At 49.5% G+C, this 25,476-nt stretch overlaps 1 protein-coding gene across 1 annotated transcript in view; it reads right to left on the reverse strand.

Annotated features, from left to right (window-relative positions):
• The window catches only part of KY (kyphoscoliosis peptidase), a 50,055-nt gene that overhangs the window by 18,290 nt on the left and 6,289 nt on the right, over nt 1–25,476 (reverse strand). Inside the window, exons 3-8 of the mRNA XM_043875026.1 lie at nt 23,930–23,992; nt 12,676–12,750; nt 10,664–10,726; nt 7,124–7,206; nt 3,551–3,659; nt 1,092–1,209 (exon numbers count right to left, since the gene is read on the reverse strand). Coding sequence (XP_043730961.1) covers nt 1,092–1,209; nt 3,551–3,659; nt 7,124–7,206; nt 10,664–10,726; nt 12,676–12,750; nt 23,930–23,992 — 511 coding nt within the window. The remainder of the gene's footprint in view (nt 1–1,091; nt 1,210–3,550; nt 3,660–7,123; nt 7,207–10,663; nt 10,727–12,675; nt 12,751–23,929; nt 23,993–25,476) is intronic.

Genomic DNA, 25,476 nt, shown 5'->3' on the forward strand with positions numbered 1-25,476 from the left:
TCAGGGATGGGCTCGGAGGTAGGGACCGGAAGAGCAGAGAGGGAACAGAAGGGATGGAGCAGCGTGTCTGTGCTGGGTGGTGGTGATAAGGGTGGGAGCCTGGAGGGCTGGGGGTCAGGCCCGGAGTGGGTGGTGTGTCCCCCTGGGAGCAGGACATCCTATGGCCAGTACAACACTGTCACACCACTACCTGCCCGTGGACGCTTTAGTTATCGTATCTACTCTTGGTTTGATGACTTGCCCCCTGCAGTCCTGGTCGGCTGACGCTTGGGAGCTTAAGAGGACTCGCTCCCAGAGGCCCGCACAGGCAGTGGGTGCAGTCTGTCTACCCGCCCTGGGGAGGGGCGTTGCAGTGGTCCGCAGGGCTGGCTGATTGTTCCTGGAGGAACGTGGCAGAACTTCGACAGTGGGCACAGGAAACTGTGGGGTCAGCTGTTCCCCCAGCCTGGAGCCTGTCCCCAGGTCACACAGAACCAGCAGTGAGGTCTCCAAACAGCAGTGCCTTCCCTAGCAGCCACTCGCCTGCTCTCACCACCTCTGCGTTGCCCACGCTCCTCCCCGCACCCCGCTCCAGGCATCCTGGCCAGGTGCTCGCTCCCAGAGCAATGGAAACAGAGGCCAAAGGCTCCAAGAGATGAGTTGCTGCCTAGTGATTCAGCTTTTCCAACGGACAAATTTTTTTCAGGTGGGGGGGACTTTTGTTCTCCCAAGAGGCCCCTGTACCAGCCCCGAGGACAGCCTTTCATAGTCCTCCTGGCGCCTGCAGCCACGGTCCTGGCATTCCCAGATCTGCCATTCTTCTAACCTTCAGCTGCACAGAGATGGGAGAAGGTGGAAAAAGGGCCTTTTATAACCAAATTATCTCTGTGCATTCATCTGCCATTATGTTAATGTATCGCGAAGCCCGGCAGATGGTACAAAGTCAATTATGCTGGTGTTAAAAAGGGAGAAATTGACCTTTTCAAGACTCACTTGGATTCAGAGCAGAGTTTGCAAACTCCCATTTCAGGCCCAGTGCGTGGGTGAAGGCACAGGGCAGGTGGCAGGGGGAGGTGCTGGGTCAGGGTGATCAGCCTGGGACCTCTTTGTACCTGCACATTCTCTCAAAGAGCCCAGCGTAGCCATCACAGTTGGTCTTCTGGGTCTGCAGGATGGCGGTGGGTTTGAAGGCCTGGCGGTCCTTCTCCTGGGCAGCCTCGATGTCGTATTCTGGAGAGCAGAGGAGGCGGCTGTGAGGAGCCAGGTCCTTGGAGATGAACAGGCTGGTGCAGAGGAGAGAGGGGTCCACCCCACTGCCCCCGCCCTCTGCTCTGCTTCCAGCATCACGCGGGCTGGCCTCCCCTGGGCCCAGGAGAGGCTGCTGCGGACTGAAGGGAACAGGGCCCCAGGCTGGGCGGTATCTGGGAAATGTGCCCTTGGGTGGTGGGAGGAAGAGCAAGGCCTTGGCAGAAGGGGCCACCTGGCTCTTTAGGTCTCTGAGGAGGGGCTGGGAGGGGGGGGACCAACACATCTCTTGGGCAGTTGGGGGCTCTGCCCACGTTTCCCTATGAGCGCACAGCTCTGTAAGCAGAGCCAGTGAGGCTGCGCCCCCGCTCCTGCTGCAGCCCCAGGGCCAGGGCCTCACACTACCACAGGGAGCATGCTGAGTTACTGATCACACTCGTCCCAGAGAGGAGACAGGCCACTGTACTTGCTCAACAAGACTGCCTAAGGCCTATGTGAGGCCTTGAGGCAGGAATCACTGTGGCCTTTGAGGGCACAAAGGGAGTGTGTGTGTGCCCACGTGTGCCCGCGGGTGTCTGTGTGTGTGAGGGTGTGTGAGAGTGTGTGTGTGTGAGGCTGTGTGTGTGTGTGTGAGGGTATATGTGTGTGTGTGAGGATATGTGTGAGGGTGTGTGTGTGTGTGTGAGGGTGTGTGTGTGTGTGAGGGTGTGTGTGTGTGTGAGGGTGTGTGAGAGTGTGTGTGTGTGAGGCTGTGTGTGTGTGAGGTTGTGTGAGGGTATGTGTGTGTGTGTGAGGATATGTGTGAGGGTGTGTGTGTGTGTGAGGGTGTGTGTGTGTGAGGATATGTGTGAGGGGGTGTGTGTGTGTGAGGATATGTGTGAGGGTGTGTGTGTGTGTGTGAGGGTGTGTGTGTATGTGAGGATATGTGTGAGGGTGTGTGTGTGTGAGGGGGTGTGTGTGTGTGTGAGGGTGTGTGTGTGTGAGGATATGTGTGAGGGTGTGTGTGTGTGTGAGGGTGTGTGTGTGTGTGTGTGAGGGTGTGTGTGTGTGTGTGTGAGGGTGTGTGTGTTTGTGTGTGAGGGTGTGTGTGTATGTGAGGATATGTGTGAGGGTGTGTGTGAGGATATGTGTGAGGGTGTGTGTGTGTGTGTGTGTGTGTGAGGATATGTGTGAGGATGTGTGTGAGGATATGTGTGAGGGTGTGTGTGTGTGTGAGGGCGTGTGTGTGTGTGTGAGGGGGTGTGTGTGTGTGAGGATATGTGTGAGGGTGTGTGTGTATGTGAGGGTGTGTGTGTGTGTGTGTGTGTGAGGGGGTGTGTGTGTGTGTGTGAGGGGGTGTGTGTGTGTAAGGATATGTGTGAGGGGTGTGTGAGGATATGTGTGAGGGTGTGTGTGTGTGTGTGTGTGTGTGAGAGGGTGGGGGCAGCACATAAAGTCATAGATGTTCTGATTCCCATCCTGCTCCCTTATTAGGCCCAGGCTGAACTGCTGAGGTTGACGTGGCAGAAGGTGGCTCTTCAGGTCCTGTGGCCAGATGGCCTACCTGTATCAGGTAAGTTCCTCCTCTAAGCTGCATCCCTAACTGCTGCTCTGGGAGGACAAAAGGAAAGCCCAGTGACAGCAGGCAGGAGATCTCCGCTGGTTGCTATGTCACAGGGAAGTCACTAGAAGTCCATCCTGCCACTTGGCTTCTCCATGGACTGTAGGAGGCAGCAGCCAGCTTCCCCTTTGCAACCTCCTGGGGCTTGGCCTGAGCTGGTCAGTCTGCTGAGGGGGCCCTGTGCAGAGCTGGGGGCAGCTGCGCGGCCCCTGGCTCTCAGAACTTGGAGACCAGGCTGAGAGTGGTGGCAAGGTCACTGGTGTGGGAGTAAGGAACAGGCAGAGGGGTGCCCACCCTTCCTGGCATGGATGCTTTGAGAAACCTCTGGTGCTTCAGTAACTTTTCAAACAACTTTGACTCATCCCCAGACACCTCTCTCTTGGAGATGACCTTCTGCTCTGGGTTCTCATCTCTGTGGAGCAGGTCGACCAGGAAGGGAGGACAGAGGGAAGGCTGTGGCTGGGTGAGGGGCCTCAGCTCTGGCTGTGGGCAAAGGGCCAGGTGGGATCCCCACCCCTGGCCCTTCACGGAGCACACAGACTCGGGGGAGTAAACATGGACAGCTGGTGCATATGAGTTAACCTTCCTTAGTCTGGTTATTGAACCTTGGGAGCCCTTCTCCTCCACCTTCCATCTTACTGCACACACACTGGTGATGGAATTAGGCCCAGAGATGCTCCTCTGGGAACGGTGTCCCATAGCCAGTGGCCCCACAGGCGGGCCTACCTATATGGTGGCAGATCCAGATCCAGATGGCACGGACAATCTCCAGCTCACTGTGGGCCTCCTGGAGCAGGTCGCTCACCAGCTCCTCGAGGCCGCTCTTGACTGTCACCTGGGGAGTGGGAGGGGTGTACTATATCAGGGCCTGAACAACTGGATATCCATATGCAAAAGGATGAAGTTGGACCCCCTACGTCATACCATGTAAAAAATTAACCCCAAAATGATCAGTGACCTAAATATAAGAACTTAAACCAAAAAACTCCTAGAAGAAAACACAGTGGTAAATCACCATGACTTTGGGTTTGGCAATGGATTCTTAGATATGATGCTAAAAGCATAGGATACAAAAGAAAAAATGGATTAATTGAGCTTCTTAAGAATAAAAACTTCTGTGCATCAAAGGACAATATTAAGAAAGTGAAAAGATAACTTACAGATGGAAGAAAATATTTTCAAATAATGTATCTGATAAAGGTTTAATATCCAGAATATACAAAGAACGCCTGTAATTCAACAACAAAAGCAAACCCAATTTTAAAATGGGCCAAGGATTTGAATATACAGTTCTCCAAAAACATAGATGGCCAATAGAAATATAAAAAGATGTTTATCATTAGTCACTAGAGAAGTGCAAATCAAAATTACAGTGAGATACCACCTCACACCCACTAGGATGACTGTAGTTTAAAAAAAAAAGTAGGCAATCACACACACACAAAAGGCAAAAATGTGAAGAAATTAGAACCCTTGTACATTGCTGGTGGGAATGTAAAGCAATGCAGCTGCTGTGGGAAAGTTTGGTAGTTCCTCAAAAATTTCAACATGGAGTTACCATGTGACTCAGCAATTCCTCTCCTAGGTATATACACCCCAAAAACAAAGACAGATCCTCAGATACTTGTTTACCAGTCCTCGTAGGGGCAATATTCACAATAGCCAAAAGGTAGAAACAATGTAAGTGGCCATCAGAGATGAATGGATAACCAAATATGGTATATCCATGTAATGAAATATTACTCATCCATGAAAAGGAATGAAGTTCTCCTACATGTTGCAACTTGGATGAACCTTGAAAACATGATGCTAAGTAAAACAAGTCAGACACAAAAAGACACAGTATATGATTCCACTTACATGAAATACTAGATAAATTCATGGAGACAGTAAATAAATTAGAGGTTGCCAGGGGCTGGGAGGAGAGAGAATGGGGAGTTATTGGTGAATGGGTACAAAGTTCCTATTTAGGCTGATTTTGGAAGAAGACCATAGCAATGGTTGTACAACACTGGGAGTGTAACTAATGCCACTGGATTGTATGCTTAAAAATGATTCAAATGGCAGATTTTATGTCACATATATTTTACTGTAATTTAGAAAAAAGAACAAGTTAGGTTTTCCAGCAGGGGCCCTCAGGGTTGGCATTGCTGGAAAGGCAGCCCTGATCACTCTTTCTAGAAGCAGGGGCACCTGGGTGCTTACTTCTGTAGTGGCTGTCCACACCTCGGGCAGCCCCCACCTGAGGGCCTCCTGACCTGTTCTCTCCTGGCATGTTTCCACTGTTCACACGGGATCTCCAGGATCCACCCTCTGACCACAGAGAGACCTCCAGGCCCCTCCCGTGTCCCCCCTTGGTCAGCTGCTCCAACCCCACGGTCCTTGTCTTTGTCCCTCTTCCAGGGTCTAGAACCACACCCGACACATTGTAGGCCCACATTATAGTCTGGCCAACTCTTGACTTAGCCCCTGGCTTCAGTTCTGTGGATTCTGGTTCTTTGGTCTCCATTCACTCACTGTTCTCCGGGCCTGTCCAGCGGTCTATCTATCCATTCTGGAGGCTGTGACAACTTACCCCACTCTGCTCAGACTCTGGATGTCCTCCCTTTCCTTCCCTAATTCACAGAAGACCTGGCCTCAGACTCTGCAAGGCCCAGGCATGGCTTCCTTACCAATAAGACCTCCCTCCTTCTCAGCCAGCCTCTCTGTAGGCCTCCAGTCCAGGTCTCTGCCTCAGCAGAGCCTGCTCTTCCTTCCTCAAGCGGTGCCCTTGCTTGGCTGTGTTTTCACTTCTTCCTTCCTATCCTGGGCGTCCCATCCTCTCCTGTCAGCCATGTCTCTTCAAAACACCCCCCAGTCTCTCTCACAGGCCTGCCCACATCTAGCCTTCCTTCCTTGCCAGGCTCCTGTGGGGTTTTCTCTCCACTCCCTCCCCCTTCACCTCCTCATTTGCCCCTCAGCCTGCTGGAGTCGAGTTGAGGCCTCCAGCCTTCCTCTGAGCTGCCCCCTACCAAGAAGGAAGAAGGACTTCAATGTTGAAGAATGGAAAGGAGCCTGTGCTAGCCTCGCCTGGCCAGAGTGAACAGCCCACGCTGTTGACCATGCCTGCAGTTTCCAGAACACTGATCCTTCCAGATCTTGCTTGGCCTCAGGTGCATCCAGGCCCTTTGGATCCCCGGCCTGCCTTGCCCAAGATGATGCCCTCTCTAGAGCTACAGCTCTTGGCTGAATCTGACGGCTCCCAAGGCAGGGTTTCTGGCCCAAGGATTTCTCTCCAGCCTGGATACAGGTCCAGGGTTGGCTATGCAGCTGCCCAGTGGTCATTTCCTCAGGCACCAGAGCTCGCTGCATCCCAACAGGCTCATCATCCCCTGACACATGCTCCAGCTTCCTCGCTCCCGGTGCCGAGCATCTGCCCTGCCAGTCCCCCACTACCCGGCCCAGAGACGGGCAAGCCCCTCTCCCCATCTTCACTTCGATGCACATGCCTCCAGCTCCTCTCTGTTTTCAACATCTCCGCCTCATTCAGGGATGCCTTATCCCACCAGGACAGCTGGAGGTCCTCCTACTGACATCCTTGCTCGAATCGGACTCTCTTGACCCAAGCGCCTATCATCACTCATCAGTTCAACAAGCAAGCTTCCTGAGTACCCACTGTGTGCTCACCCCAGGGTGGTTTTTCTAGGGCAACAATGAGCTCCTGGCTTACTAGCCTAGGTGGCTCACTGTGACCTTAGCAGTGGGTCCAGCTCCTTGGCTGCTCCAATCAGACTCTCTGTGGTGAGGCTCCTGCATGACTCCCAGGACCCCTTAGTGCTTCAGCTCTTGTAGCTGCCACACTCCCACCCCACATGTGCCCAGGCCCAGAGGTGTGGAAGCTCAGCTGCCCACGTGCTCTGGGGGTGAGGACGGCTGGAGTCACATGGGTGCTGGCATTCGTGGTCCTCCCCCATCCTTTCACTTCCTCTGTGCATTGGCTGGGGCTGGCAGGGCTGGGCAACAGCAACGCCCAAATGGGTAGGGGAGGACAGACAGGGCTAATCAGAGGTGTCCACCAAGGGGATGGGACAAGGTGCATGGCCCGGGGTAAGAGCATCAGGACTGTAGGTGGGGTGGGGGGAATGAAGTGGGTCTTCTGTCCCCCATCCACACGCTGTGGAAAGGCACTCAGGACCACCCACCCAAGGGACTCAGGATACACTCACGAGGGTCGGGCAGAGGCTTTGCCACCCAGGGTCAGGACACCCCAAGCTGTCTTGAGGGGTGGGGGCACACAGGCAGAGGGGCCGGCTCTCCTACCTGTGAGGCATAGGTGTCCAGCTTCTCAAACTGCCGCAGGTCCAGGGGCATGGACTTCAGGCTGGAGCGATCCCAGGGGTAGGCTGGAAACCCAGGGAGACTGGTCAGTGGCTGAGACTGGCCAAGGACTGCCTGGTGCAGGCCTCCCTGTCTTTGTGAGGAGCCATGACTGCCTGACCTTCAGCATGACTCCTTGACTGAAACACTGCTCTCAAGAGCTAGATCTCCTAGAAGGGTTTCTCAGACAAACAGGTTTGGGAACTGTCACAACTCCTCTAGTTCTCTGGGAGATTCACAGGGACCCTAAGGAGACCCGGGAAGTCAGCAGTAAAGAGACTGTACCTCAATGAACTCAGCAGCCCCAAGCAGACTGCTATAGAATCCCTTCTCCTACCAGGTAATTTTCTGCAGATTCTCTGCTAGCTTTTCCAGAAAGAGTGCTCTGTGGGGAGCATCCAGGCAATGCTGCTGGCCCCTGATGCCCTGGCCATGGTGCCCGGGTAGATGTGCTGCTGGGCACTCTGGGTGTTGGAGGAGGGCATAGTGGTTCTTGGCCACTTGGGTCTCCATGGGGTGAGGTGCATATGGCACCCAGACAGGCTTCTTCCCTTGCCTGTGATCAGCTAGAGACTGACTGCGTGCACCATGAGAAAGTTAAGAGTTCTGGCAAGAGGTGCCTAAGGTACTGTGGGGATCCCCCAAGGGAGGCTGGGTCTCAGAATCCCTCACCTGTGTCCAGCCTTTCTCAGAGGGAGCCCAGACACAGGACAGACTCAGGTAGCTACTGCAGAGCTAACTGATCAGTGGTCAGACCAACCCAAGGATGGACAGGCAGCAAAGCCCTCCCCCAGGCCACAGAAGAGCCTGGGCTTTGGCTGGGTCTTTCTCATTCAAGGTCCAGGCTGACCAAAGTCAGGCAACCTGAGTGAGAGGTCAGGGAGGGAGTGAGAGGAGGATGGAGCCAAAGGGGCACTGATCCCCCAATCCAGGGGGTCAACTCTCATTCTGCCATGTCAGGATGGAGAGGGGTGGGTGAGGGGTGCTCTTGGGGCCACAGGACATGACAGGAAGCCTGGAAGGAGCAGAGGGATGGGGAAAGTGCCTGGTGGGACTACACACGGCCTGGAATGGCTGGCCGCCCCTTCACTGGGAGTTGCTGAATCCAGTAGCCTGGCCTCAAGCATGTATCTTGGGGTACCTGGGGGAGTGAATGAGACAGTGGATCACGTGGTAAGGTTAGAGATGCTCTGCTCCCTGGAAGGGTGCGAAGAGGGGGTCCTTTGCAGGCAAGCACAGAACAGGGATATAAAACCTCTGTGGCCAGTGTGGGACTGCTCGCGTGTGTACCCATACATCCTTTGAGGACAGCTCCCTCTATTTTTAGTTTAAGCAGAAGAATAATTTATTAAATGTTTTTAAGTGAGGACACAAGCTACAGGAGGCGCAGAGCAGCAAGCACGGAGGCTGCGCAGTCAACCAGGGCTGTAAGTCAGTGTAAAAGAGCTGGAGACAGCATTTTGGAGGCAGAGCTGCTGTTCCCACTGAGATGGATGCGGTGGCTTCCTTGGTGGGAACAAGGTGTCACCACCAGCTCTGGCCTAAGCTGTTCTGCAACCCTCCCTGGGCTGGCACTGCATGTGAGGCTCTGCCAGCTGGTTAGGGAGCTGGCCGTTGTCCAGCCACAGAGGAGATCCCAGGCTCCAGTCAAGTTCAGCATCAGGAGCAGGCCACATGGATCCTTCTGCGTGTCCCCACTGATGCGGGCCCCTTCCTGTTAGGACCGAGGCCTTTTTCTTCCTGCTCAATCTCAGACTGGCTTTGGCCACCTCTGTCTGCTCCCTCAGTCCCTGCTGACCCGCTGCAGTAGTCCTCACATGGGGCGGGGTGGGGAGTTTCTGACACACCAGGATCTGAGGCTATTATTGTCCTAAGAGAGGGCAGGGTGCGCGGTGGATGGGCAGGCGGTGCAAACTCTACTTGAGGCTGCGGCCTTGCTCAGCAAGCCAGCGTCTTCTTTCTTCATTTTCTGCCCCTCTACAAGGACCAAGACCTTCCCTGGCTCCCCAGCCCCGATCGCCTCCAGCCTCCTGTCCTATACAATCTAACCCAGGGCTCCCTGGAAACCCAGAGCCATCACGGCTCACCTGTCTCATGCCAGAGCCGGGATTTCTCCCCTCTGATCACTCAGACGACCTCAGAGCCTATCCGGGGTGGCCCACCACGGGGCCCTCACCCAGCCGGGCCCTCAGAAGGGGCGGGGAGGCAGCAGCAGGCCCTGCTGAGCTCCCCACTGCTCAGTGCTCTCTCTGCCCATGGACTCTGGCTCCTGCCCCTCTGACAAGGGCCGTCACGGTGACCTAAGTGGATATGAAATGGACTTCCACGTTTAACAAGCTTCAACTCTGCAAATGAGGTCTCCCCTGCCCCCATTTCGAAGAAGGATGGCATTTCTAAAGTGGGACTGAAAACCCTATTATTAGTTTTACCCTTTCTTGGTTCCGTTTTACAATATCTGAACATTAAAAATACCCATAATGATTTATGCCTCATTAAATTTACTTTTTGAGCAGATTATGTAAGATTTGAATATGATTTTGCATAAATACATTTAAAATGCCAGTGGCATTAACTAAATTATTCTAATTTTAAAGTAAAACAATAGGAAGAAGTAACAAACTGCACCAAGCCTTAGATGCCATCTGGTCTACTGAGGGGGAAACTGAGGCCCAGGGAAGGTGCTATTGCTGTTGTTCGGTTGCTCAGGTGTGTTCGACTCTTTGTGACCCATGGACTGAAGCACACAACGCTCCTCTGTCCTCCGCTGTCTCCCAGAGCTTGCTCAAATTCATGTCCATTGAGTCGGGGATGCCATCCGACTATCTCATCCTTGTTCACCCCCTTCTCCTCCTGCCCTCAATCTTTCCCTGCATCACAGTCTTTTCCAATACTGGGACTTCAGCTTCAGCTTCATCAGTCCTTCCAATAAATATTCAGGGTTGATTTCCTTTAGGAATGACTGGTTTGATCTCTTTGTTGTCCAAGGGACTCTCAAGAGTCTTCTCCAACACCACAACTTGAAAGCATCAGTTCTTTGGCGCTCAGCCTTCTTTATGGTAAGGTGAGTGAGGAACAAAATTAGGATTCGAACCCAGGCTGTCCACACCCCTTCAGGATTTCTTCCCCTGTCTCACTCTGCTGATTCACATGCCTCCTACCTTACAGACACTTGCTTTAAAACTTAATTCAATTCTGAATTCTGTTCTAATGTTTCCCATAATGGGCTGCCTTGTTATTGGTGGGGTTTATGCTTTAGCTTTGGGATCACATCTGATGTGTGAGCTTTCCACTTCTCCACCTGTGTCCATAGCAGACTTTGCTAATCAATCATGATACTCTTGTCCCCTGAGCCCCAAGATGGGCCCAGATACCCAGCTATAAGTAGCTGGACTGCTCCAGTGAGCCATTTCCAACTGACTGCAGATTGGCTCATGAGGCTAACCTAATCTCAGAAAACAACCCCAAGAAAGCTTTGCAACTTACCGTGGGTGTCTTTCCCTCCAGGCTGCCGGGGTCTTGTGTTTCCATTTTTATCAACTTGTAAACCTACAATATCCCAAAGGTCAGGAGTAGAGACACTTGAGAAGAAATAGAAAGGCAAGCACAGATGACTCTCTGTGTGGTGGTCCTTCCTTCTGACCCCTCAACTTCACTCTCCCTCTCACAGGATTCTTGCTCTCATCCCCACCCACCACCAAACCACTGCTAGGATTGCCCTGGGCTTTCTGGTGAGGCACGGAGGACTGAGAGCCAATGGGGGATGACAAGAAAGAGAAGTTCAGTCTGTGAGCAGAGAAAGAATTTTCTAGGATGATCAAGGCTTGGGATTACTCAGCAGGCCAGCCTGGAGTCCCTCTTCCTGCCTCCACACTGGATGCTCCTGCCGTCTTGGACCACAGCTGGAGATCCTGCGGGTGTCAGTCAATTCACTGCCAGATGACCTCATGAGAAGAACTGACCAAGAGCAGACATGAAAGGGGAAAGAGGGGAAATATTCCTCAGGAAGTTCAGGGCAATCAAATCTATAAATGCAGGACTCTTAAGGCAGTGTGTGTGTGTTAGTCGCTTAGTCATGTCTGACTCTTTGCGACCCCACAGACTGTAGCCCACCAGGTCCTCTGTCCATGGAATTCTCCAGGCAAGAATACTGGAGTGGGTAGTGATACATTCTCTCCTCCAGGGGATCTTCATGACCCAGGGATTGAACCCCGGTCCCCTGCATTACAGGCAGATTCTTTACCATCTGAACCACCAGGGAAGCCCAGTAAGGCAGAATGGTCACTAATTGTCATTAGACTCCATAAACAACAGGAGAGAATTTCTTGCTGATTTGAAACCAGGTCAGGAAGATGTAGGTCCCTGATGGAACCAGGAGGAGCTGGGGATAGGGGTGCCAAGGGAAGTTATTCTTTGCCCTTGAGGGTCATTGTTGGCTGTAAATAAAAAAATAGAAGGTTGCAAATGTACATAGACCATTCTGAGAAACAGTGAGCCTTGACTTTCTTATGTTCATATTTTGTTCCCATCTACATTCTTTGGTAGAGTGATAGGGATTCAAAATAGTAGCCAGATTTTTTGTGTACCTACTATTGCCTGGCTTGTGCTTTATTGACTATCTCAGGTAACCTCACAGCAATCCTTTGAGGGACCTTGAATCATTTTCCTCTTTTTGTACATGAGGAAATTGAGTACAAAAGATAGGTTAAGCTACTTTCCTGAGGTCCCACAACTGAGATCTGAATCCAGCTAGCTGACTCCCAGGGTCTGCCCTCCCGAGCTCCTGGCTGCTGCGGCCTGTAGGACCAGGCAGCCATAAGGGACCTGCCCTGCAGCTCCCCCGCCCCCCCCAAAGTAGACGTGCAGTGCACCTCAGCCTTGGCTGTTCTGAAGCCTCTGTTCCTTGGCTGGAGTTTCCCCAGGCCCCTGTGTAGCCATAGGATGGACAGATACAGGGCAAGGACCATGAAGGGAGTGGTGGAGACACCGCAGGCCTGGGTCTGGGCCTGTGCACACAGCACAGAAGGCAGCCAGGCTTGGTGGTTAAGGGCATGGGCTTCATTTGGACCTGGGTTCTGACCTGCTTCCTAACCAGGAGACAGGCAGTTATCTCACATTTCTGAGCCTTTGCTGATCTAAAAAGTAGAGCTAATACTGGTGTATGTCAAAGAGGTAAAAACTTATTGAATGTACAGTGCTTAGCACGGCGCATGCCACTTTTTAGGCAGTCAATACACGGTGTTTAAGAAAAACAAACTTCTTGTGATGAAATTCATGTTTAGCTAAATGCCTTGTGTGACCCAAGAACAGGGGTTATTGAGTGTGGAGAAGAGAATGTCCCAGGGTGAAGCTGCCATGTCTCTGCTGGTTCCATGTGTGTAGGCCCAGGTCACTCCTCTCCTTCCCCCAGAAGGTACCCGAGCTGGGCTCTGGCCCTTCCACCTGCCCCAACCCTCTGTGCCAGCCCTTCAAACATGAGCAGCCCTGTATGTACGTACGTTTAGCTAAGGAGAACTTCTTGAACAGCTGGGGCATGGCATCCCGAGGGTGGACCTCCACAGTCAGCTGTGTTCCTGAAAAGGAATAGGAGGTGATATTCTTAGCCAGACGCTGCCAGAAAAGGGTGCAATGTCTCATGACAGATGTTTGAACAACAACACACAATTGGCTGTAGAACTTTCTTTTGAATATGCAGATAATTTTTGTTTACAAAACCCCAAAGCAAGAAATAAGCAGACAGTTTCCAGATCTGGGCAAGACAGAGTAAACAACTTCCACCATGTCTCTCCTACTCAATGCACTGGAAAGAATGAATGGACCGACTATTTGAGGACTCCAAAACAAATGATAGAAGGTAAACTGGGGAAGAAGATTAGAATTTAAAGCATCATCAAATTGGCAGAGTTGACCATTCCCTTCCCCTATGGCATTACCTAGACTGATTCAAAGGCAGCCCCAAACACAGAAAGGCACAGTGGATGCAGAGAAAAAGTGCTCTAAGAGAAGCTCTTTCTTTTGGCTTGTGGAGTGAGAAAGGAGAACTCTAAGAGTCATAGTGGAGGAAACCCTCTCTTGTTTTTTCCCTTTTTTCTTTCATCTCCTGACTCAGCCCCCAGGGAAATTCTGCTGGGATCAGTGCAGCAGTGAGTTTGGTGGCCCAACAGACACCTAAGTCTTTGTAGGGGAGGTGGTTACCAGTGAAGCTATGATTCTCGAGTGTAGGGGAAAATACTCGTTGATTTCTTTCCCTCTCTGTTCTCCATTGGTTGTTTCCAGATGCAGACACAGAGATGCACCTAGAAGAGTAGGAAAGCTAAAGCCTCAAGATTTAGGGCTGGAGGACTGGCAAGTGGGTTGTAAAGAGGAGGGGATCAAGACAGCAATTCCATAAAGTTATGGATGAACTCCTGTGGTCACCTCTACATGAATGGATCTCATTCACATTGTGCATGCACTCATCCTAAGCATTATATCACAGTCTTTGAGAACTAAACTACGGTATAAAACAATGCCTTGATTGGCTGCTGTGTGGTGCATGTGGAGGGCAGATCTGGCAAAGGCTAAAATCCCGTTACTTAGTATAGAGAGACCCTGGAAAATATCAGCTTAAAAAGGGAAAGAAAATAAACAGATGCTAACCCTATGGTGACACAGATTCTGGAATTATTAGCCAGAGATTTTAAAACAGCCATGATAACCATGCTCTAAAAAATGAGGTAAATAATCTTGAAATAAATGAAAAGATACAAAGTACTAGCAAAACTTAGAAGATAAAAAGAAGAAACAAATACAAATTTTAGAACTGACAAATACAATTGTTTAAAAAATATCTGCATATACTCAATAGCAAAATAGAGATGAGCAAAAAAAGAGTCCGTGAACTTGAAGAGAGATCAATAAAATTACTTGACAAGAACAACAGAGAGAAACAGTGAACAGAACCTGTGGGATGGTACCTGAAGATCTAACACTCATGTTACTGAGATCCCAGAAATAGAGAAGAAAGAGTGTGATGCAGAAAAATATTTGAAGAAACAACGACAGAATAATCAACACAACCAAGAGCTGGTTCACTGAAAAAAATTAGTAAAATTGATAAACCTCTAACTGGAGTGGCCAAAAAAAAGAGACAAGACACAAATCAGGAATCAAGACACCAATACAGGAATGAAATGAGGGTTATCACTATAGATCCCATGTATACTAAAAGAATAATAAGGAATAGTATAAATAACTCTATACAGATAATTTCTGCAACTTAAATGGACCATTTCCTTGAAAGCTATAAACTACCAAAACTCATTGAAGGAGTGACAACCTGAAATTTCCCATATGTATTTTTAAAACTAAGCTTGTAGTTCAAAATTTACCAAAAACAAACAAACAAAAAGCAAACCAAAACCAGGTCCAGATGGTTTCACTGGCAAATTCTAACAAAACTGTCAGTTTTAAAATTCAATTTATCACAAGATCCCTCAGAAAATAGAAGAGCACCAAATACTTCATATATATTTTATGAGGCCATCATCAATCTGATACCAAAACCAGACAAACAGTATAAGAAAAGAATACTATAGATCAATATCCCTTGTAAACATAAACATAAAAATTCTCAACAAAATATTAGAAAATTAAATCCAGCAGTATAATAAAAGAATAATATACCACTTTGGGAATGCTGGGTTCGCTTAATATTTGAAAAATCAGTGATTGTAATTCATCATATTAGCAGGCTAAATAAGACCCACACAATCATATCAGTTGATACAGAAAAAGCATTTGATGAAATTTAACACCCACTCAACAAATCTCTCAAGAAACTAGGAATAGAAGGAAGCTTCTTAATCTGGAAAAGGGCACCTACCAAAAACCTAGAGCTAACAGCATATTTAATGGTGAAATATGGAAATCTTTCCCCCCCTGGATTTGGAACAAGGCATGGATGGCCACTCTCACTGTTCCTAATGAACACTGTACTGAAGTTCTGCCCGGTGAAATAGTAGAAATAAAAGAGAAAGAAAGAAAAGTCATATAGATTACAAAGAAAGAAGTGAAACTCTGCTATTCACAGATGACATGTCTGTCTACGTGGAAAAATCCCAAGTAATCTATACAAGAATTTCCTAGAACTAAAAAAGTAAGTTTAAGAATGGTCACAGGATACAAGGTCAGCCAGCACCTCAAAATCAATTATATTTATGTTGACAATAAATGATTAGAAATAGAATTTTAAAATGACTATTTCCCAAGGCTCCAAAAAATGAAATAGTTAAGTGTAAATCTTAAAAAAAAATGCAGGAATTTTATGCTGAAAACTAAAAAATATGATCAAACAAATTAAAGCAGACTTAAACTCACTGGAAAAGACCTTGGTGCTGGGAAAGATTGAAGGCAGGAGGAGAAGGGGACGACGGAGGATGAGATAGTTGGATGGCATCACCGACCTGATGGACATGACTTTGAGCAAGCTCCGGGAGTTGGTGATGAATAGGGCAGCCAGGCGTGCTGCAGTCCACGGGGTCACAAACAGTCGGACCTTACTGAGGGACTGAACTGACTGACTAAATACACAGGGAAATATGTTATGTTCATGAATTGGAAGACTCAGTATTGTCAAGCTGGCAAATCTCCCTAAGTTCATCTATAGATTTCATGCGATTTCAATTAAACTCCTTGGAGGAATTTTGTAGATTGTAAATATGGCCAGATGATTCTAAAATTTAGATAGAAAGATATTGCAACTAGAAAAATCAAGTTAATTTTGAGAAAAAGATAGGAGGACACCAATGGATTTTAAGATGTTCTATAAAGCGACAGTAATCACACAGTGTGATATTGACAAAGTGATAGATATATAGCTCAATGGAACATAATAGAATTAAGAAATAGACCCACACAAATACGGCAAATTGATTTTTTACAAAAGTGCAAAGACAATCCAATTAGAAAATGGGTAAAATAATGGATATCTCACCAAATAAGAAATTAAGGATGTTCAACATGATTAACCATTAGGAAAATGCAAACTGAAAGCAGAATGAGATACCACATCTATTAGAAGAGCAATAATAAAAAATAATGATAATACTATATGCTGATGAGGTTGCAGAGAAACTAGATCCCTCACAGATGCTGGTGGTATTGTAAAATGATGCAGCTATTCTAGAAAATAGTTTGGAAGTTTCTTAGAAAACAAAACATGTGCTTAACATATGACTCAACAAGTATACTTTTGTGCCTTTATCCCAGAGAAATGAAACTCTTTACATTCACACAAACATGTACACAAATGCTTACAGAAGCTATATTCATAATTACCCCAAACTGGAAACATCTAAATGTCCTTCAGTGGGTGAGTGGATAAACACCTTTTGGTACAGCCATATCAAGCAGTACTTCTCAACAATACTCTTAGGAGTGATGGGAGGATGTGAATCTATACAAAGAGTCTGTACAAGGGAATTTTGGGGGTGACAGAACTGCTTTGTATTCTGATTGTGGTGGTGGTGACGTGAGTCTGAGCTGTGTTAAAACACACAGAACTGCAGACCAGAAAATCCAATACTGTGTGCTAACTTAAATTAATATAAAAATCTAAAAATACCAATCAAATGCAAAAGTAAAAGTAGAATTAAAACAGAACTTATGCGATACAGAACGATGTTAAATAGATGACAATGCAAAGCAGGATAATAATAAACATGCTTTTGTATCCTTCTTTCTTCACTTGTCTTTACATTACATGTTACTGAATATAATCACAAGTCATTTTAAATGGCTGCATAGTACTCTATTCTACAGATGGTTTATAATCATAAGAAGAAATTTCTTTTTGTTGGATATTTAAGATTTCCCAAATGTTCTGCTATTTAAACAATGATGTGATGAACATTCTGATGTTGTTTAGTTGCTAACTTGTGTCTGATTCTTCTGTGACTCCACGGACTATAGCCCACCAGTCTCCTATGTCCACGGGATTATCTTGGCAAGAATACTGGAGTGGGTTGCCATTTCTTCCTCCAGGGGATCTTCCTGACCCAGGAATCGAACCTGCATCTCCTGTGTTGGCAGGCAGATTCTTTACCACTGAGCCACCAGGGAAACCTAAACATTCTGACACACCGCTTTACACACTCTTCAAAGCGGTTTCTTCAATAAATTCTTAAACATGTATTGAAGGGTATGGAGATTTTTAAGGCTTTTGTTAGATATTGGCAAAATCTCATGAATGATTTTATGATTCTCTCAACAGTGTGAGAGAGTGTCTACTTTGCTCACCCTTTCTGTGTTTAATGGTAAAATTGGTTACAATACTTTGTATTTCCTTCCAAAAAGAGGTCTTTTATTCCTTCCCACATTTGGGCTGGCCTGGTGATGTGGTCTGGCCAGTTAGCATGAAATGACGCTGTGCAGGCTTGGAACCTATGCCGAGAGACTCCGCTGCTTCCACTTCCATTCTTGGGATTCCAGCCACAACGGCCATGCCACTGCTCCTAACCTAGCCTGCGGAGGGCGAGAGACCACAGGGAGCAGAGCAGAGCATCTCAGGTGAGGCCAACCCTCCCACTGACCACACACAGGGGTGAGGCTAGCCAAGACCTGCAGTCAGCCAGGTGTGGCTTAGCCAAGAACGTCCAGACAACCTGTAAACTCGTGAGCTGTTAAATGTTTTAAGGAACTGAATTTTGGGGTGGTTTGTAATGTAAAAATTTGACATTTGATTGTCATTAATCCTTTAAGTTTTTTAAATCAATTAATAGTGACATCTCACTGTTTTTGTGTATTTTGTTAAATTTTCAGTATAGTATTTTTCACCTATTTGCCATTTTAAACTTACTTTGTAAATCACTTATTTTCCTACTGATGTGGTATTTTTTTCCTTATTGATTTCATAAGAGCTCCATTTACTAATCCTTTGCCTGCTAAATGTGTTTTCACAGAATAACAATACTTACTTTCTTGCCTAGCTCATAACCTTGCTCTGCATGTTAAGGACAGTAATTTTTAAACAAGTTTAAAAGATACAAAGTGGCCTCCAAGGGATTACTTTGAAGGGGTTAACATTCATTTTGACTATAGTTTCTAGCACATTCACTGGCAGAGAAAATCAGCCTGTGACTTGACAATGAGGATGTTAAGTGTTTCAGAGTTCAAAGCGTCATTCAGCTCTGGTCAGAGGATCTGCTACCATCGCCATGGACAGCAAATGACACCTGTGTGTCTTCCCACAATGCCCGGGGCACGGGTCTACTCACCACTGCCTTTCCACTTTCTCCACCTGAACACTCAGAGTTGGTTTTCAAAGTGGGTGCCAAGCTATACTTGCCCAGTAGATGTTTTGTAAGGAAAAGGATTTGAGAAAAATGTCCACTTCCTCCTCTTTCGTAGGTCGTATCACACAACGATCTGAGAAGTTCTGCAGAAGTCTTCTTGACCCAGCATTATTTCATCAAACAAAATTTGGAAAATGCTCAGCTGCAACAGTCTCTAGAACTACAGAGAAGCTGCAAAGCTGACTTGACTATTGGCTTGAAAGTGAAAATCACTGTCGTGTTTGACTCTTTGTGACCCCATGGACTATATAGTCCATGGAATTTTCCAGGCCAGAATCCTGGAGTGAGTAGCCATTCCCTTTTCCAGGGGAATCTTCCAAACCCAGGCATCAAACTCAGGTCTCCCGCATTGCAGGAGGATTCTTTACTAGCTGAGCTACCAGGGAAGCCCAAGAATACTGGAGTGGGTATCCCTATCCCTTCTAGGGTAAGCCTATCCCTTCTCCAGGGGATCTTCCCGACCCAGGAATATGAACTGGGGTCTCCTGCATTGTGGGTGGATTCTTTACCAGCTGAACTACCAGGGCTCAACAACAAACCTCTTTCCCAAACTTCTCCTAATGTCCAGGTACTTCCAACCACTCCTATCCAGCCATGTCGCTCTGTCAGAGAATGAGCGAGCTGAAAATCAAAACTCTTTAAGCCCTTTCCGACGCGGGTGCTGAGGTAGTCTCCCACTGGGCACTCGCCTGGCTGGAAGCTCACCAGCCAGTCACCCCTTTAGGCATCAGTCACCCCTTCTCACCTCTTCCTTCCTGCACTGCCTCGCCTCTCCCTGGCCCCCGCTCCCGGGATCTGACATTTTCCTGAGGCCCCCTCCTGGCTCTGCCCCAAGTGGTGCTGTTAATCGTCACTCCCTTGAAGAGAATAGCAAAGCTCCCGGCCTCCCTGGCGGGTGTGATTCTCGCTCTCATTCATAGGCGTGCAAGGGCACTTCTGGGAGGCTTCTCTGCTCCAAACGGTCCTGGACCTGGGCACACCACCCACAGTGATCAGGGTTGCAGTATCACCCTGTGCTTCTAAAGGTGTGAAATGCTGAGAGTTTACCAACTACAACATTCCTTACCGAACAAAGCTCTTAATCTAAAGAACATTAATTTGCCAATGATAAAAAGTGGAACATCATTTGGACAAACTTTAAAGTGAGATCTAAGCCCTAAGTACAGTCAGATACCATGACGCTAATCTTAGTTACAAGTACAAGGAGGCCTTCCTGGGATTTCGGATCACCTGCTCCAGACTTTCTCATGTTACCACTTCCCAGTTCTCCCAGCTATCACCCAGACAGCATTTTGTGAAGCTGAAACTTTGGCTGTCTTAGTAAAAGCGTATTAGTGGTTATTTTCTGCTACACCTGAGAAGTGGTTGCCAGACCCTGTTCCCACCCCCAGAGATGTGGCGACGCAGCAGGCAGGCCTAAGCATGTCCACAACCTGCTGCCCTGGGCCTGCCTTCTACCCCATCAGGAGAGTCCTCCCACCCGACAGCTTCTCTCCAGGTCTCTGCGGGTTTGAATCAGGCTTTGTCTGAAGACCTAATTTGCTCTGAACACCTAATACAGAGATGGCAAACAGATTTTGTGTTGTTCATTAACTCTGACTGATTGGAAGTGGCTGCCTGGAGCGCTTATCAATTAGCAAAGACTGTCAGGTGTGTGCATGTGTATATGAATGTGAGTGTGTATATGCATACATGTGTGGGTGTATTTGTGTGTGCGCTGGGGGGGGGCAGTGGTACGGCATTCATGTCAGATATTTGTCATCATTGACTTAAGATGCTCCTTAACTCTCTCCATATCCGGCTGTCACCTTTACAACCTGGATTCTGTGCCTTCGAATTTTTCCTGCAGTAGCTGAGTCAGAAAATCTCAGCTAAAGTATTTCTAAAAGAACCCAACTCTTAAACAGCCCTGGGCTGGGTGTTCAGAGATTTCTGCCCAGAGTGTGGTAGTCAGCATTAGTGCAGGAAGTGTAAGCTCTGACACCCTGGGAACAGCAAGCTGATTGACGACGGGGACAGTCCAGCTCTGCAGATGACACACCAGGTACAGTCGGACACAGGGTGGAAGCCCTGAGCAGCAGCTCTAGTTGTGGGGTGACTGAGAGTGTGGGGTGACTGTCAGAGCTCAGGGCCAAGACCACAGGGCATCAGCCAGTGGGTGTGATCAAGGCTGTCTTCTGCAGCCTGACTGACCCTGGCTTCCATGGGGCTCTTGAAAACCCAGGGCCATTCATGATTCTTTCTGCAAAATGGAGCTCAACAGGGATGTCCCAGGTCTGGAAACACGGCAGTTGGAGGCCTAGTGCAGGCCTGATCAAAGAAGACACAGGCAGTCTGCCTGGGGATGAGGTTAGGTGACCCATAAGGAGGCCTCAACAGAAATCTGATTTGTCAAGAATAACTTTTGGGGCCTGAGGTCACTGGGGCTCCTATAATCATTCCCCTCTCATTCAACGCACACGCCCGTCACAGATGAATCTTGCAAAGACCTCTTCCGCGTGAAGATCCAAGATTCCCATGATCATTCTGTCACCTGTTGCATAAAGTTACCACCCCCTCTGCTGGGAGCTCTTCCCCAGAGGCCGCGTGACGTGCTCCTTCATCACCTCCCTTACTCAAATGTCACCTCAGGGATGCCTTTCTCAACCACTCTATTTTAAATTGTTCCCTGTGGTAGCTGCATGATGGCCCTTAAAGATATCCATGTCCTAATTCGGGAACCTGTGAATGTTACCTTCTACGGCAAAGGGGACTCTGCAGATGAGGTTCAGTTAAGGATCTCGTGATAGAAAGGTGATCCTGATCATCTGGGTGGGCCCAATGCCATCACCAGGATTATTATAAAACAGAGCGGGATAGAACTACTTTACAGAGAGAATGCAATGTGATGATGGAAGCAGAGACTGGAGTGATGCAGCTACAAGTCCACAAGTGCCAGCAGCCTCTAGAAGCCAGCAGAGTCAAGGAAAAGATTATCACCCAGAACCTCCAAAAGGAACCTGATGTTGACCAAGAGATTGATTGGCCCAGTGGGACTGGTATGGGATTTGTAGTCTCAGAACTGTTGAAGAGAATATTGTTGTAGTTGCTAAATCATGTCTGACTCTTTGTGACCCCATGGACTGTAGCCTGCCAGGCTCCTCTGTCCGTGGGATTTCCCAGGCAAGAATACTGGAATGGATTGCCATTTCCTTCTCCAGGGGATCTTCCAGAATCAGGAATTGAACCCAGGTCTCCTGCATTACATGTGGATTCTTGACCACTGAGTCACCTGAGAAGCCCGCTGAAGAGAATAAATGCATTTGTGTTAAACCACCGAGTTTGAGAATATGTGTCACAGCAGCCACCAGAAATGAATACTCAGCTGTATGACTTCTCCCTACATGCCCCTTCCTGCTTTATTTTCTCCCCCAGTCTTATCTGACACCTTGCATTTTTCTAGTCAGGCTCATCAGTTTCCTTCACCAGGTGTCAGCTTCACAGGGACGGAACATTGTCTGTTGTGTTCTCTGATGGATCCCCAGTGCCATCATCCAGAGCCGCTTTTTGTGAAATGAATGGATCAGCATGAGTGGGCACTCTGCCTCAGCCCCAGAGCAGCACAGCTTCTCCCTCGCTGTGGTCCAGGCTTCCATAAGACCTGGAGGGCCCATTCCATCCTGACCTTCAGTAGACCTTGTCCAAGGCCACCTCTGGAAGCCTCAGATCCCAGGAGGAGGCATGTGAGAGGCCCACAAGAGCCAGGGTACGGTGTACAGGCAAGGTTCTGGTGACTGGAAGGCCCCATTTCACTAGTCTTATCCTACAGGTCTGGCAGGAGCACCCTGCTTGGGGACCACAGCACCCTCAGCCTCAGCTTCCTCCTCTGTAAACAGGGATAATATCGTGACCCCACCAGGTGGTATGGCCAGAACTAAGTAAGATAAATACTTGCTAATTCACACTCAGCGCTGCCGTCCATCGGGTGGCAAAGAGTCGGGCACGACTGAGCGACTGAACTGAACTGAAGCCACACTCACTTCAGTGAGGTGTCACTCACTCTTACGTCACTCATTCTTATATGGGGTGAGCTGCTTGTTGCTAGTCCATTTCAGAGAAGAGGGGGGCCCAGGCTTGTCTGCAGTGCTCAGAGGGGTAACAGGTTGAGGTGGGCCCACTGAGTGACCTTGGGTTTGTCCTGGAGCCATCGTCCCAGGAATCCTGCCCTAAATGGATACTGACCGAGACTGCAAGAAGAACTAGCCACTTCCTGTGGGGAACTCGAGCTGACAGGCCTTTCTTCACTGTCTGCCAGCATCTTTCCTTGGGGATGTTGAGTTGGCTGGTGTTACAGAGCAATTCCCCGAGAACCTCTGAGTCCTCCAGGGCTTCCTCCTCACTGCCTTCTGGACATAACCTTGCAAGTTAGGACATGAGCGCTGAGGGCACCAGCGGTGACATCTTAGGTCCAAGTCTATGAGAGCTCTCAGGCTCCAGGCCCTGAGTCTTCAACCCAGAGCAGAAAGCCACGGCCGCGGGGAGGGGAGGTGAGTGAATGGGGGAGTGGACGTTGGGTGGGGCTGTAACCTGGCCTCTCCTCCAGTTGTAGCTGTGAGCCACCCTGTCTCCACCCTGAGGTGCTCTCAGATCTAGTCGCCAGCAGAGTCAGCAGCGGACGCCCTCGCCTGCCCTCCCCTCTGGGAGGATCCATCCAGCAAAGTGAGGATCCCTAAGGAAGGGCCCTCTCAATCCCCTCTGCTGAGATAAACTTGTCCCAGGGTGGAGGGCCCTGTCGGGGAAGGCTCCGTCTCAGGGGCAGAGGCCGGGGAACCGCTGTGACTCGGAAGGAGGGAGGGTGTGACCACGGCGGGCGGGCTCGGGGAGCCGGTTCCCAGGGAGGCTGTAGACGCAGTGCTGTGAGCAGAGCGACAGCTGAGGTCTTGATGGTGGTTGGGGCGGTGGCGGGCGGGGACGGTGCTGGGGCACAGACTACTCCAGCTCTGACTCTTGCTGGCCATATGATCTTGGACAAAACCCCACCTTTCTAAGCCTTGGTTTACTCATCTGTAAAATGAGGACAATAAGAGTACTGATCAAATACGACTGTTGTGAGGCATAACTCACATGAGAATGACCATGTGGTCTGGCAGGGTGCCTGACGTGAGGTTAGCACTCAGCGAAAGTGATGACAACCAGGGTGATGATGATGACAGCAGCAGATTCTGTGGCCCAAGGACTTTATTGCTCTATCCCAGGACACAGGCAGCCTCTCCCAGTTTCCCATGGGATGTGGGGGAGGGGAGGGTGCTCCAGCATCTCCGGGGCAGAGGGGGCCCTGCTCTCCGCAGTCTGTGCTCTGACCCCACTCTCTCTGGCCAGGACAGCAGACCTGGGCACACAGGAGTTGGGGGAGAGGTGACAGGTAGTGGCAGAACCTTACCTTGGTTGTCGTAGGAAGTGATGACCTGGGTCTGCTGGGCATGCTGCTTCTCCACCAGGTTCCCTGTTGAAGGAAAACAAGCAGGGCCTGCAGTGACCACGGGGCCCAGAGTAGGATGGAATTTTCCCCGAGCAGAGCAGAGAGTTGCCAGGCTGGGTATCAAGACGTGTGAATCAGTAGAATCTTATATCTGAACACACAGGCAAGTGCCTAGGAGCCCATGTACACACAGCCTCTCACTCTCAATGGGGGCCAGCAGAGGTTAGTTTCTTTTCCAAAAGCGGGGCACGCCTCCCACGGGCTAGGTGACCACTGTTCCTGACTTTGGTGCAGCCAGGCCAGTTTCCATAGCACAGCGTGAGGCCTCCCTGATCGCCACACCTTTCTACGGAGCAGCCTGGAAGGCTCTTATTTCGATCATGGGCCCGTGGCTTTGACTCGTTAACTTTTTGCCAAAGACCCCATGGCCAGGTGAGACCCCGGGCTTGGACCCAAGTCTCCTGACTCTGAACTCAGCCTCCTACCTCTCTCTGGAGGAATGGAGGGTACCCTGATCCTACTCTACCCTCGGAGTTGGGGTGCTTGCAGTGTGGTTCAGGTTCACCAACATTTGCAGGGCACCTGCCATGCATTGGCGATATTCATGTCCCTGGGACACAGAGCCATGCTCAGAGCCTGGTGGAGTCAGGTTGCTATGGAGACATGCCCAGCTCCTGCCATAGACCATGGCAGGGTGCCCCCTGCCCCTCCTGTGGGAAGCACCACCTACCCTACATCTCTGCTGTACATGTATGGCCGCTGCGATGGTCTGGTCTTGCCCTTGAACCTCTGCTTCAGAGGGGTGGGGATGAGGCTAGGGAAGGGCCACTACCACCCCGGCCTGCCATCTTCTGCCCTGGCCTCCCGCTGAGCTGCAAAAAGGCTGTTGGGCCTGTCCCTGGAAGTGACCACTGGCACAGGTGCAAGCATGCCTCTGGAGCACTGGCCTGATTTGGCTCTGTTCATATGTCATCGCTTGTGTCCTAACCAGGGCTGCCACTCAGCATTTCCACGCCTTGGGCCAGGCAGAAGCCGGTCACGCTGGGTGGGTGGCTCATTGAGCTGGACTGGACTGCTATCCTCCTGGGGGGAGGGTCTTGCCTGGGGCAGCCCACCCACTCTAGGCTTCTCTGTAGCAGGCCCAACCAGGTCAGTTAGCCCCATGAAGGCTGAGGTTGGTCAGTTGGGCAAGGGTCAGGACCACTGTGTGTGCCAACTCAGGGTGAAGCAGTAGGCTGGAGCTCCAGGCCAGACCCAGGCGAGGACAAAGAGGCCACCTCCTGTGGGCACAGCTGGCCGTAATCTCCGCTCGGCTGCCGGGTGGAGGAAACAGGATCTGGGAAGGGAATCCTCAAGGAGGATGATTGGCTGGCATAGATGCTGTAAGGGTATTTATAGTCACGGCTGCACAACTGGTTTCCCTGTGGCTGTGGGGCATTAGTCCCTGTGCTGCTAGGCAGACTTCGGCCAGGACCAAGGAAAGCAGCCAATCACAGCAGGGGAAGCCC

The sequence above is a fragment of the Cervus elaphus genome, chromosome 19 (genome assembly GCF_910594005.1).
Source record: "Cervus elaphus chromosome 19, mCerEla1.1, whole genome shotgun sequence".
Classification (NCBI taxonomy): Eukaryota; Metazoa; Chordata; class Mammalia; order Artiodactyla; family Cervidae; genus Cervus; species Cervus elaphus.